The following is a 15,100-nucleotide window of genomic DNA, read 5'->3' as shown; positions in this document are numbered from 1 at the left end:
TAGATTGAAGCTTCTTATACCAAGTGAAGATGCATCCTTCTTCCAAGTTTAATGAAGCCAGAAATCTGTTGACTACATACCACAAACAAGGATGCAGAGTTAGGTCCATAACACTGGAACAACCTTTAATACTTTCTATGTTTCATAATGTGACAAAAAAAGAGAACATCACTCCCATCTATAAGGGAGTGAGGATCCAGGGGACTACAGGCCAGTAAGCTTCACATTTGTGCCTGAGAAGACTATAGATTAGATTTTCCTGGAAGGCATGTTAAGGCACACACAGGGCAAGCAGATTATCTGAGACAGCCAGCACAGCTTCAGCAAGGGAAGGTTATCCCTGACTAGCCTAGTAGCCTTCTATAAGGGAGGACATCAATGGACAAAAGGAAGGAAATTGATATCATCTACCTGGGCTTTCACAAGGCCTTTGACATAGTTCCCCACTACATCCTCATCTCTAAAATTGAGATACAGATTTTAAGGGTGGACTATTTGATGGATAAGGAACTAATTAGAAGATAACAGACAGAGGGTTATGGTTAACAGCTCTATGGCCAGCTGAAGGCTGGTGATGAGTGATTTCTTCCAGTGGTCTGCCTTGGAACCAGTGCTCTTTAACAACTTTAACAATTTTTCATTGAGAGGGTGGTGAAGTGCTGGAACGGGTTGCTGAGACAGGTTGTGGATGCCCCATCTCGGATGATCCTTGAGGTTCCTTCCGACCCAAGCCATTCTGTGATAGCACTAAATACCCTTAGATATGGGTATTCACCAATCCAGTGTTAGGGGCAAAGCACTCCCTTGCAGAAGAATATTACAGCAAGGCTGATATATCAGTTCATTTAGTATAGCAAAGTCTTTGCTTCCCGGAAATGAGATAGTCCACACTCAAGGTCAAGAGTGACAAACTTCTGAAGTGCATTTTCACTTTTATTTCAAAACTTTAGACAGGTTATTTTAGTATATAAATTTGATTATTTTTTTTCCTCTTACAGAATATAAAGATAATTCCCTCATTACTTCAGTATAAAGTGTTTTACAAGCTTGGAGACAATTGCATAAGTGTATCTCACACAGGGTTATCAGAAAGAAAGCAGTCTCAAAGAAGTTCAGACAAACAACTACCTCAGAAAGCATAGCAGTTTAGTCAAATACAAGTGAACATGTGACACTACAACTGTGCAAGTTCAAGTAAGGCCAAGTCAGTAAACATTGTTAAGTCATTGCAAGTGAGTGGAAAGATCTGTGAGACATTGCAAGGGGTGGATGGTATCATAATATAGTATTCTTGAATCAGAGGGATTTAGCTAAAAGACAAGTGAGTTTTTTAATGCTATAAAGTATATGCAAAGACCAAGCAGTGTACTGATGTTAGTGGAGACTTTGTGCCTGTTTATCCTCAGCATGCTAAGACAAACTACAGCCTCTTAAAAATCAAGCATAAGAACCACTAATGTTTGGAAAGGATTTCAGAATTCAAGTATGTCTTATTTTGGACGGTGTGTAGTTTTTGTCTATTACTTCATCTTGTAAGAACATATGAAGACAACGCTCATTCTGTGCCAGTGGGTGGCCTGCAACCCTAGAGAAGAAAAAAGAAGAGTTAGTACTTGCAAATACAGCCTACTTGTATCTGGCCAGAAACAAGGGTTTTTAATACCAACAACCTATGTGCTTGCTCTTCAGCACAGATCCAGTTCCAGTTTACAGCTGGTGTCTACAATGATGTCTTATAACAAGACTTGCCATTCTCCCCAGCACAAAATTAGTCCATAGGAACTTTGAGTCACCTCAGATCAGTACAAAGCATATTATGTCTTTCATTACCTGCAGTTGAGGATGTACAATCAAAACACGCATTCTAACATGAGAAAGTTAAGCCAAGTTAAGCTGGTATTATTGGTCTTGATGCCTTTGATACAGAATACTTCTCTAAAAAACAGCTTAATGCATCAGTCCTCAGTCTGATTTCATTTAGTTTGCCCAGACAGAATAACAGTTAGTCCACCAGGGGGTGTGAAGGTCTTCTGCAGGCCCTGACACAATTTAAAGCAGCACCTTACCACAGTCGTATTTTCAGTATGCACAAGTAGCACTGATACTTAATGAAAGGGTACTAGATATGGACACTCTTGATAACTGAATATGTCTTTAGATATGAAACACAGCAGAGGGAGTGAACTTGTTCTAGAATAGACATCTCTATCATAGATTTTTGTTTCAGATATTAACTATACCAAGCCACTTTTTACTAATAAAGGAGTGGAAATTGAATTACATGTTCCCATCTAACTCCAACCTAAACTTGGAAAAAAACCACACCTACCTAATAGCCTCCCGTGCATGCAAGAAATCAGAATCCCTAAAATCTGATCACTTAATGAGTTTAAAAACCTAGAAGTGTTCCAGGAAAAACTGGATCCATTTCAACCAACACAGACATCTCTCTTTAAATGAAACAATCCCTCTCTATGCACCAACTAATTCAGCTGCACCTACTAGTGCAGCATGCACCAACCCTATGACATATCTGTTAGAACATCTGCTCTAAGTGGAAGATCATTCATACAACTAAAAACCACAGTCAACTTCAGGAGTTCAGCATCAGTACTTTAAAGAACTCACACACACCTTCTCCACATGTATCTAGTAGTGTTTACTCCTCCACAGGACTGATTAACTTGTCACCACCGGCCACTGATGGTACTCCTTAACAAGCAAAGCTCTCCTACTCAGTAATGATAAATTGCATTGAGAATATTCAAAGCCTATCAACCTTCACAAGTTTAAGTAAATAGGCAGCAGTCTAAAGCAAAACACAGAACAGCCTGGAGTAGCCAGTTTGGGTTTCTTACTCATATCTGACTAAACTTTTTATCCTGAAGTTCAAAGAAAAAGGCAAGAAAAGAAAACCAGTATATTCTTTTGCCCTCATCTAAAGGGTGCAAATTGGTGGTTGAATTGCTAGACTAGATCTGATCTCACATCCAGCTCTTGGTTTCACATGAATACCTTACTTTGTACTGTACCCCCTCCCCTCAGTATTCTTCACTAAGGTGACACACTTGCCTCCTTTTCATGCCTCCTTAAGTTAGGTTCAGGCAGAAAAGGCTTGTCCAGCATAGCTACACCTGCATCTGCTACTGTAAATAGTGTCAATAGCTTTGCAAGCAAGCTGGCCCACTAGGGCAAACTCAAGTTCAGTGTTGTCTAAGATTTCTCAACAACAGTCACCTGAACATTCCTTGATTATCAAAAACTGGCACTGGTGCACAAAGACCTTCTCTGGATGCAGCAGTACCAGTTATCTTAGGCACTGAATAAAAATGAGCTTTGAAAATGCAGTAATGTAACCACATTGTGTGAGATCCACTCTAGGCAAGTTCACTAGCAATGAATACTTTGTAGAATCTTAAAAGCTGCTACATCATTTAAAACTTTAATTCGCATAGGCAACTCAAGCAAACACAACCATTAGAATAGACTGATGAGCTTGAATAGCTGAGTTCTGCCTGAAGAGTCTTTTTCCAGATGTACTCAAGTCTGCCACTACATCAATAACTGCATTAACAGCCTGCTTCTATCTTTCAGGACCAAGAAGTTTCATACTGCCACAAGATCAGTGCATCACTGGCTGTAAGACTTAAAGTGATATCAGTAAATTGATCACTCCATCTCTATCAGCTATACTGAAATGTTCTTCTCCAAAGATGTTCTTCAGCTATTTGAGTTAAGCTGTTTCACTATCAGCTGCTCTAGAATGTCAGCCACCTTCTTCCTGTGCATGCTGATAAACTCAGTGCTAGTACATTCCCTCCAAACTGAACAGTCCCATGCCTGCTTGAATGGAAGTTGTACTCTACAGTTAGAGCTGTATCATACGGCCTTAGAAAACACATTTTATCTTAGCACAAGCACATCTGCCTTCATGTACCATAAAAACAAAACTAAACAGGTAAGAAATGTATTCCACTTGACTTCAGTGACAGTCAGAAGCATTTTATTTGCTCAGAAACATTAGAAATACCTCCAAACTGAACTAGCAAGCAACAATGTGAAGACTTAAATCCACACTTGCGCAAGTTCTAGTTTCTAGTAAACTACAAAAACTGGCTATAATCAGCTACATATGAGCAGAACAAGATCTTGTTCAACTGAAGGGTATCTCCTATTCCCCATTAAGCTGCATTATTATTTAACAATATTAAAATATTAGTGGAACTGACAAGCTCAAACCTTTTATGATGAAAAAGTCCAGAACCAGATGGTATGAATGATGTTGGCTCTAGAGATCAGACAAACTAGGTAATGACAATATTCTCTCCTATCCAGCTATAGCAACTCCTCCATGAAGAAAGGCTGAGGGTGCTGGCATTGTTCAGCTTGGAGTAGAGAAGGCTCTGGAGAAGAACCATTGTGGCCTTCCAGTATTTAAATGAAATTTATTTAAAAACCCCACCTTTTACACTGTAATAGTAATAGGACAAAAGGTAATATCTGTAAACTAAAAGAGAGGATATTTAGGTTAAATGTTAGGTGGAAATTCTTAACTCAGATGGGGGAAGAGCTGCAAGAAGTTGCCCAGAGAAGCTGTGGATCTCTGAAAGCACATGAAGCCAGGTTTGTTGAAGCCCTGGGCAGTCCAATCCTGTGAGATGCATACCTGCCCACAGCAAGAAGGTTGGGCTAAGATGGTCTTTAAGTTTTTTCCAACCCAAATCATCCTGTGATTTGAACCTACACTGTAAGAAGTAGCTCCTCAATTCACTATATGTTGAATAGTTAGTAGTTTAAGGTGGTAGAGTAAGAAACAGGTCTTTATTACTGATATCTACTTGCCGTTAGCAAGTTAGGGATACAGTTCAAAGCGCCTGTTCGAAACTATATATAGACATACCTCAAACACTTTTTTTTTTACATCTTCAGAAAGATTCTTATAATATTACAGAAAATATGCAGTTATACATGCTGATAATACCTCATAATACCTCCAAATACCATATTTGCAATTAAAGTAAACCACTGTAAGACTATTGTAAGTTTCATTGTTCACATAGCACAGGATACCTTTTCAAAGTGAAAAAGTAGAACTATTTTGAACACTATAATTAGTAGTAATTTGCATAAATTAGCTATACATTAGCATTCACTTTAGCTGTTCAGGTAAGCATCACTGATATCCAAACCTAACACTGGATGATCAATGTTAATGCATCCTATTGTGAGATTATGGGAAAGTTTTAATTACTGAACCTAGTGTAGCTACTATAACCGATTAGCAGCCATAATTCCATTTTACACAACTCAGTTCTGATTTTGTCTCCATATATCTAGACCCAATACTTACTTGTTTATGAACTGCTCAAGTGCTTGCTTCCTTTCCTCTATAAAGGAATCATCAAATATGCCATCATCTCCTCGGAAGGGGAGCTGACGAAGAAGAGCTTTTCCTGGTAAAGGTGGTACCACGACCTGAAACATTTAGAAATGTGTCCTAAGTGCAGCCTGGAAGCAAGTTTATACAACTCCTGTGCCACATTTTTCTCTTAGAGGACCCAACTCATCAATCAAATCTCCAGTAATAGAAAACAGGACTAGAGAAGAACAGCAGTTGCCTATACTAACAAACTGAATTTAAGTTGACCAGCTCTAATTCAGAGCCATTAAACAAGCTAATTGTACTGTGTTAGTCTTTCAGCAAACCTCAAATATACTTTTAGCTCTGACAGTTTCAAACTGAAACATCAGTTTGATGATGTATCTATATGCTTCATAAGATACAGATAACATTTCATTATTAGAATCAGTTCTCCCTGTATTTACATGAAGACTTAGTTCATCTTTAAGTTTACTCACCTTGCTTTCTCTTTCTAGTTCATTTCTTAGCCACTCAAAGTCACTGTATCTTCTTCTGACTGTAGATTCTTTCAATTTGAAGATAGGAAGATTTGTCTGAAAATGAAATACAACCCATTAGATGAGTATGATACATAGAAGCAACAAAAACGATCTTAAAGGTTAACGTGCTTCAGCAGCAGCACAACAGTATTGAGAAACACTCCATACAGAAATGCTGATAAAGCTCTTTGTATGCTACACAACTAAGCTATGTCTCAAACTGCTCAACTGTGGGCCTTTCAGATGTACAGCATTCTGTAACTAGTATCTTGTCATATTGCCTAGCAGTGGGTTTGCTCATCACTCATGATGTTTCTAAGGTTGCACAGGTATCTGCTAGCCTTACTTTCTCAAAAGCTAAACTCCCAATGTTAATATGTGCACACTGGAGAGAGGTAGTCAGAATAATAATAATTAAAAAACGCCTTCTTTATCTACTCAGGCTCTTAATGTGCACAAGGGATTGTTTTGGGTGCCAGCAATACTGAGCTAGCCAAGTTTCCTAAGCTTTTTTGATACTTGAGGCAACAAGGTCTCCAACATCTTTAAAAGCATAGCAAGCAAGCCCTACAGTCTTCATCAAATCCATTCAGGAGAGGTGAAGCTGAAGATCTGTCAGCACAAGCTGTCTAGTTTGAGTAGCTCTAGGGAAACCTACAAGGTTGAGATGCAACACAACATCCTACGTAGCAAAACCACCTGATCTCAAAGTTAAACCAAGCAGCATTTCATGAGGCAGAACTCTTAGACAAGTCAGCTCTCAAGTCTAGTATCCTTGAGAAACATCAAATGCAAGTCAGGCTGTAATATGAGGTCGTGTGCAGCATTAATTTGTATACATTAATCCTGTTAATTCCTGGGATGCACATTTAGCCCACTGTTACCTAAACTACACCCTAAAGAGCAAACATTAAGAACCTTCTTCTAATGATTTTCCCAGAAAAGAAAGTTCCAATATCTTAACATTTCAAATAGTGATGGCAAACACTCAACAGTGCTACAGAAAACTTAATGTAGAAGTAACAATCTGCTATAAGCAAGACCAAGGGTCCATAAATGTCATGCATAACAGGAACAGTAAAGACTGCTGACAGATTGCATATGCACCAGTTTTGCCTCATACATCTAGAAAGGAAGCTTCCTAGAAATACTCTGATTCTAGGATTTAACTATGATTATACAAAGTTTTCTTCTGCTGGGAGTAGCACAGGAGTTACTCTCAGGTAGTAACTTAAAGTGGGATGGCTCAAATATCTCAGTTTCTGGTCCCAGTTTGAGTAGATATCCCTCAGCAATATAATTTGTGGGCTGTTACACTTAGCTATTGAGTGACATTTTTGGCTATTCATGATAGGCTTAACTGCCAAACTACTCGCTTGCACCAGGCAGGCCTATAACTATAGGCCATTGTACTATGGCCTGTCAACAACAAGCTTTTGGCTGTGATGGTTCAAAAGTAATTGAGAAGTTAGGTACTTTCATATGATGCTATTTAATCCACAATTCACAGATGAAGTACAAAACAGTATTTTGTTATGAAATCTCATACTGTTGAATGTTTAGAAGTATTTAGGATCTCATTCCCAGGCAACTACTGTTCACTGTACTGATGGCTAATAATAGCCCTAAGAGAAACTTTATTATGTCAGAAGTCAGGCTTTATAAACGCTCATCCCAGTAAGAATACTCAGAAGTGAATGAATCTGGGTCCCCATGAAGGAGATTCACAGAAGTGAAGTAGTGGATTATTTTTCTCCAATTTCAGCCACTGGCTTTTTAACCAAGTTCAGCTGTACACATTACAACATCAACTCTTTGTTAGTGTCTTGGACAGAAAGTCCTTTATAATATTTAATTTCTAGGTTCTGATCTGAAGAAAATATTCCATCTTCCTATCAAATTACTGGCAAGAAGGATTACAACTGAATAATAGCAGATAAATACAAGTTCCCAGGTCTTCAGGAACTCTTTTCATGCTTATAGGCATAAGGTCTAAAAAAGTTAATCTCTGAATAACATATCAGGCTTAAAGGTCTAATGAGGAAACAGAAGGGCCAGTTAAGCTCATTTTACCTCCCACATTCCCTTTTCAACTTTTAACACTAGTCAAGCTAGCAGGTTGGAGAAAGGAACAGTTATAGGACTCGCTTTCCCCCCAAGTTGAATAAGCTTCCCCAGTTTTGATCATCACTGAGAACATTCAAAGGTGTACACTAAAAGGATAACAGTACAGTAAGTGGCTTACAAGCCACAGCTTGAAACTACATGCTAAAGGAAAGAGCACATCCACTGTTTTCAGCCTGGATATGAACTCAGAACTGCTGAGATAAGCTTCTAAATATCATGTTTCTTGAAGTCCAAACTGCAGCAATTCTCCTTCTGCCAGAAATTCCACTGTCCTTCAGTTATGCAGCTGTTGGAAAGGATCCATGTAAAAAAGCAATTTGAGAGTTCTCTTCTACGCTGCTTAGCCTACTTACATCTTAAGCACCTACTTTAACTGAGGGTATATTCACACCTGAAGTACATTCCTTTCCTATTGCAGGATTATAACCCCATCGGAGCAGACCACCTCTTCCTTCAGTATGAGAATAATGTACAAAACTTCAAGTCAGTCTAATTTCATTTTTATAAACACCTCCCTCTACTTTCTGGCCTCCTGATCTGCACAGCCAGTCATGAAACTCGTGACTCAGTTTGGCACAGCATTTGTATCATAGCTCATCCAGCATAGTTACTACAGCAATTGTTTCTTCTACAGCATAATTGCCTCATTTTTATCAAAAACATTTTTAACAAATTTTCCAGTCTTTTTAGCAGTTTGAATGCAAATTATTAATCCAAAAGGATTGGGCGCTATTAAACACACTAGACAAGCAAGTCACTGAAGATAAATTGCTACTCCAGGACCAATAAATCAGCACTGCAGGGGTTCCGCACAGCTCCAAATTCCAAGTATAGGAAGATACTAAGAAAACAGACTCTGTCTAGTACCCTTTCTTTATCAGAAGATATGCACACACCCAATAGGCTTTCTCTGAATATTCTAAAATGATCACTCAGAATGCCCTGGGTTGGAAGGGACCTCAAGGATCATGTAGCTCCAACCCCCCTGCCTGGCAGGGCCACCAAACATACACATTTACTAGATCAGGTTGCCCAGGGCCCCGTCCAACCTGGTCTTGAACACCTCCAAGGACGGGGCGTCCACAACCTCCCTGGGCAGCCTGTTCCAGGGCCTAACCACTCTCCTAGTGAAGAACTTCCCCCTAACATCCAAACTAAATCTTCCCTCTTTTAACTTAAAACCATTTTATTTTGCTGTGCGAACTAACAGCCAAGTCAGTACACTAGAATAAGCATTGTCAGAACTGTTGCCAAGTTAAGCTACTTTGTTAAAAGTCTAAAGATAACAACCAAATCCTAAGTCACTCCTGCACTCCTCCACTCAGAAGCCAAGCAAGTTCCCACAGTCAAGTCATTTGGCTGGTGTTTAACAAACTGACAGCAAACAGCAGCAGCTGCTTACTAAGACATTTTAGGGCAAAATCCACATTTGCAGAGAAACTGCTTCAGCTATGTTTATAACATTCAAACTACAAAGTCTAATTCCAGGCTCAGGAGAATCACTTCAGAAGCAAATGACAATTCTAAGACTGCAGCTTGAATGACCAAGGAATAGTCTTCTAGTTGCTACTATGGTTAATTCCCATGATATGCCCAGTTAGAAGTTTCTTAAATGGTGTTCAAAGGCAACTGAAGAGCCTTGAGAACATGGACTGCTAGTAAAGGAGTACAAGCCAACGCTATGCTTTAACTTCATATGCAACAGTACTCCAGTGTAGCCATTCTGGTATAGAAATTAATTGAAATGCAGGAAAACAACTGAGGTAGTTTAGTATTATCAACTACTCAAATCATTTCAGTGCTCTATTATCTGGATTCAATTAACTCATCTGGTTAGTAAACAGCCTTGCAAATAGCCAGACTTATCCCTATGAATTTATTGCCAGACATAAATTCAACTAAATAGCATTTGGGCTCCTCCAAAGAGCAGGCTGACACTCCACAAGACTGACTCAGCACATCACCACAGCCTAACCCACCTCTATGGCTGCTGGAACTCCACAACCATGGCTAACTAGGACAGCTCGAAGCAGATTTGATTCATTTTCTCATATGCCAATATTGCACTAATCAGCAGCACAGCATTGCTCATGTCTCTTAACACACTGTTGCCATAGCATCTACTTTGATGTTGTCTTTTCAAGCAGGTTGTGGTAGCCTTGATACTACACTATTTCCATTAAAATAGAATGAAAGAAAGCACTCAGCTCACTCGTGATAGAAGTTTGTGGCCTTGACTCTCAGAAGCTAAATTCAAGCTTTCTATCTATCATCTTGCCATACTAACTGCAATCTTTGTCAAGAAGCTACACCACCAACTACATTTGCACGCAGCCAATGACAACTCCAGGGTACTACAGCAAGCAGCATCCAAGGTGAAGAAAAAGTATTACAGTTTCCTTAATGTGAGTGCCCCCATTCTTTATTACAAAAAAAGCCAGCTCCAGCAGTCCACTGTTATTGTAGACACCTCATCAGTGGTTTGTTTCCTTCCAGACTAAACATAAGCAGCAACCTGCCCAGTTCCTACAATTATGAGAAAAACAAGAACAAAAGCAAGCAGGCTTTAAACTTCAGGTCACTACAAGCTTAAGCTTTTTGCTATGTACTTCACCAAATGCAGCAGGAGTGAATATTTTAGGACATACATGCTTTCTAAGAATCACTCATCTGATCAAAGCCAAACTCTACAACTCTACCTTACACCCACTTGGCATCCAGGCCTACTGTAGGTATCCTACACACCAAAAAGTAAGTAAAACACTGAAGCAAATCTGACCATATCTATAAGCCTGGATTTAAAACAAGGCTGACTTCAGCTACGTGGCATCTGGATAAGGAGGTAGGAGATACAGCTTAGTGGTTTTCTGTAGGTATGGTAAAGGAGGATGGCTGGACTAGATAATCTTGTAGGTCCTTTCCAACCCTGTGATTCTATGATTAAGCTCTGCAGACCTTTCTATTCTACAGTACTAAGACACAAAGCTGCAATATCGTTCATTCTGTAGACTAAAGCAGTAGGATCCTAATAGCACAGTAACCATGAACACCATCAATGTCAACTACAGACAGAAGTTAACTTTTGGTAACTGTCTTGAACCCAGAACTGCTTTATGATAATTAGCATATTCATCTTACTAGTTTTTGTGGGTTTTTTGCCCGACAGGTTTTGTCATTCCCTGGCAAGGTTCACCAGTATCCTGAGCAACTAAACTAGGCACGTCACAGTCAGCAGGCTCAGAGCAGTATAAACCTTAGGATTAGACTGGAAAAAAACAGATTGCTTCATGTTTCAGGTTGCACCCCCAGCAGCCAAAACTAAAAGCAGGGGCTCATTTTAAAGAGAACACATTCAGGCAAAGAATTAGTAAATCTAGATAGTTATTCCTGAGTGTTCAAGCCAGAGCCTCCTTTGAAATGTCAAGCGTTTCTTTTGATAGTTCCTTCTCTTTCCCTTCACACAGCTGCAACGTAAAACCACCATATGCTCTGGCATAGTGTAATGTAAGGTCAAATTATTATTTTCTCATTAAGAATGACTGAAAGAGGCATGAAATTAAGTTGCTGCTTTAGCATCATTGGTTCATATCTACCAGCTATGGCCAAACAGGCACAACCTCCCCCCAACCCCTACCTACAATTAGTTGCTGCTGATGGTTTTACTAGGCAAAAAGTTTTAATATGCTTTGTGAGCTACTGACTGTAATATCCCTACATATAACTATGCAGATAACATAATATACATATTTCTGCACTAACTACTTAAGTAGAAGAAAAGTCTCTTCAAATTTCCAGTTATACTGGAGCAGTAACATTCACATTCTTCAGAATCCCACAACAGCCACAGAATAGCCAGTAGCTCCTGTTGAGTAGTTTGTCAGACTTACTCAGCCTTAGGGATACTGCAACTTAGACCCATTAAAAAAAACAGTGTCCCCTATTTTATTTTATTTTTTATCCCCCCCCAGATCTAGAGGTGGCTTAAAACTACTTAAGACCTACCCTCCTTTCCATGACTTTTAGAGCAAAGCTGCTATACACTAGCTAATAGCACTGCTTTCAAGATTGTTCATGAAGACAAGGCATGCTCCTATGAGTTCCAGAAGATCCTCCTACAACAGGACTTGAGCTAGATTCTCAAGAAATAGTTAAAGAGCTTGACATAGACCTGTCTTTAGTTGGTATGATATGTTTTTATAACAAATATTGTCAAGTAAGAATCTAGTGTAGATTCTATTAGTGTAAGAATCTAAGGACCAGAATCATAGAATCACCAAGGTTGGAAAAGATCACCAAGATCATCCAGTCCAACCACCTATCTATCACTTATATTTCCCACTAAAATCATGCCCTTCAGTACAACATCTAAGTGTGTCTTTAACAGCTCCAGGGACGGCGTTAGCCCAGTTATCCAGCCTGTCCAGATCCTTCCTACCCCAGGCAGATCAACACTTCTTTCCAACCTGGTGCCATTTGCAAACTTACTAAGGATGCACTCAATGCTCTCATCCAGGTCATCAATGAAAGTATTGAACAGCATAGGCCTCAATACTGACCACTAGGGAATACCACTTGTGACTGGTTGCCAGCTAGATTTAGCTCCATCCACCATCGCCCTCCAAGCCTGGCCATCCAGCTAATTCTTTACTCAAAGAGTGTACCCACCTAAGCCATGGGCTGCCAACTTCCTCGGAATACTATGGGAGACAGTGTCAAAGGCTTTGCTGAAGTCTAGACAGACTACTTCAACAGCCTTTCCTCATCCACCAGGCAAGTCACTAGATCATAGAAGGAGATCAGGTTGGTCAAGCAAGCTGGGTCCGATCCCCCAGCTGTCCCACACATGCCACGTGATCACACTCGATATGACCTGCTCCATAACCTCTCCTGGTACAGGCTGATAGGCCTGTAGTTCTCCAGATCCTCCTTATGACCATCTTTGTATGTGGGAATCACACTGGCAAGCCTCCAGTCCTCCAGGACTCTGCAATTGAACAGGAACACTGATAGATGGTGGATAGTAGCCTGAACAACCCAGCCTTCCTAGACCCTTTTACCCTTCAGGACTAAATCCCAAGAGACCCTCCATATCACTATCTCAAACAGTTCGAGATCCACACTCCAGAAGTCTGAGGTAACAGTTTTTCCACCCTCCTCCTGACTTCACCAAGAAGACGAGGGCTTCTCCATCCTCACATCAAAAAGTTGCAATAGTAACCTTACATGGTGTTGTACTTACTGAAATGGTCTTCAGCAGAGCAATTGGTATTGCAATACCAAAGGGGGGGAAAAAGAACAAAAACAAAGCAACATATTTCCTTTATAGCTCAAAACCACAATTTATACTGTGCTATTTATTTCACCAGATGAAAAACAGAAGACCACTTACTGTTTTGAAGTTGACTTTCACAAGCCAGCTAAAAATAAATATGCTTTAAAAAAAACAACTCTGGCAACACATGCCTACCTGGATCACAGCCATCTGTCCTACAAAGATCAGACACTGTTCTGTTTGATTTGGTCTGTTCAGCACTGTATTAGAGCGCACTCAATACATGACAATCAAGGCCTTCATTGTATGAGCAGAAAGAAAAAGCGTGTAAGTCACTAGTCAAACTAATACACTAATAAGTGCTATTCAAAGACGTGGTTATTTTATTTACACAGTAACAGACATCAACATCAAGCTAGTCCAGTACCTTTGGACTAGGATCCTGAATTTAGTTTAAATTAAAAACCCTACAGAAAAATCAGCTGCTCAGAGCTAATGCATGGAATAGATCTGCAAATCCACTTCTCCTGCTGCAGAAGTTTTCAACAAACATGCCTGTTCTCGGTCTCCTCAGTCAGTATCCTGGGTATTTCTTGGTTTTTCAGCTAATGCTCTGAATCACTGTTCAAGAGAAAAGTTAATGTTTGTAAGTGTGTGATACCTGGGCTATAGAACAAAGTTACCTGAATCACTGCATTTTTATTCTGTGAAGTCTAAAAATGTTCACAATTAGTATCAGCATCTGGAACAGTATATTAAGAGAGTAATTAGCCAGCATTAAAGAACTCTTGCAACGTGATACAAAATGTGCAGCGGCATAGAGAATTCATGCTGACTCTGCATCCCTAAACATATCTGCACTGAGTCAGTGTTTAGTCATTACCCCACCACAAGCTTCACAAGCCATAAAGCTAAATGACACTCAAGTGAATTATGAGCACCAGCGGACTCTCTTCTTCCCTTGGCAGGAGAAGCCTACAACTCTAACCCCTGCTGAATCCAAGGACTGGAAATTTGCTATGGTTCAAGGACAAAACACATCAAAATACATTCGCTACCTCGAGTACCACATGAGACACGTGCTTTCCGTTCATTAATCATTCTGAAATGATTTGAGAATATAAGTGCTCAACTCAGACTCTTACCAGTCATCTGGAATACAAACATAGCATCCAAACAAACAAAAAAACCCACATTGGTTTAAGGTGACAAAAAAAATTTTCTAAAGAAACTGAAGTTTAGCAGTACTTGATTTACTTCCCCAATCCTGAGACCAATACTATTCTTAACAGCACACACACTTCACAGCCTGTATTCATTTCCTTCCCCACATTTGGTCTACGCAGTCAAGTACGTGTGACGTTCTGACAGTAAAGCTATGAAAGCTATAACAGAAAAAGAGCACAATAATGCTGTTTGATAGAGCATATGCTCAGCTACAAAACATTATTTGTCCATCATTATTACCTACGTGTTTTCATGAGCAATGAACAAAGCCTGAATGCCACCTTCAAAATTCTGCACTAGTGGATGTGGCCCACTGTCTCACAGCTGGGTACAATGGCATAATTGACCCTACACAGTCTATCTGTCACAGGCCTGAACACATGGAAGTCAGAAGGCACCAAATCTAGACTATACAGTAGGTGTGGTAGGTCACTCCAGCCAATACTGAAAACTGTGGGGCACATGCCAAACAGGTATGTCACAGAATCACAGAATGACCCGGGTTGGAAGGGACCTCAAGGATCATGTAGTTCCAACCCCCCTGCCTGGCAGGGCCACCAAACATACACATTT

At 39.8% G+C, this 15,100-nt stretch overlaps 1 protein-coding gene and 1 long non-coding RNA gene across 2 annotated transcripts in view; both read right to left on the bottom strand.

The window, feature by feature from the left end:
• Positions 1–897: 897 nt before the first annotated feature.
• Positions 898–15,100, bottom strand: part of SNX3 (sorting nexin 3) — a 19,022-nt gene continuing 4,819 nt past the window's right edge. Inside the window, exons 2-4 of the mRNA XM_015858726.2 lie at positions 5,860–5,955; positions 5,351–5,475; positions 898–1,585 (exon numbers count right to left, since the gene is read on the bottom strand). Of these exons, the coding sequence (XP_015714212.1) occupies positions 1,480–1,585; positions 5,351–5,475; positions 5,860–5,955 (327 nt within the window). The 3' untranslated portion in view covers positions 898–1,479. The remainder of the gene's footprint in view (positions 1,586–5,350; positions 5,476–5,859; positions 5,956–15,100) is intronic.
• Positions 9,159–15,100, bottom strand: part of LOC107311858 — a 10,440-nt gene continuing 4,498 nt past the window's right edge. Inside the window, exon 3 of the long non-coding RNA XR_001554278.2 lies at positions 9,159–13,921. This is a non-coding gene — a long non-coding RNA (uncharacterized LOC107311858). The remainder of the gene's footprint in view (positions 13,922–15,100) is intronic.

The sequence above is a fragment of the Coturnix japonica genome, chromosome 3 (genome assembly GCF_001577835.2).
Source record: "Coturnix japonica isolate 7356 chromosome 3, Coturnix japonica 2.1, whole genome shotgun sequence".
NCBI classification, from domain to species: Eukaryota; Metazoa; Chordata; class Aves; order Galliformes; family Phasianidae; genus Coturnix; species Coturnix japonica.
This window is presented reverse-complemented; position numbering and strand designations above follow the sequence as displayed.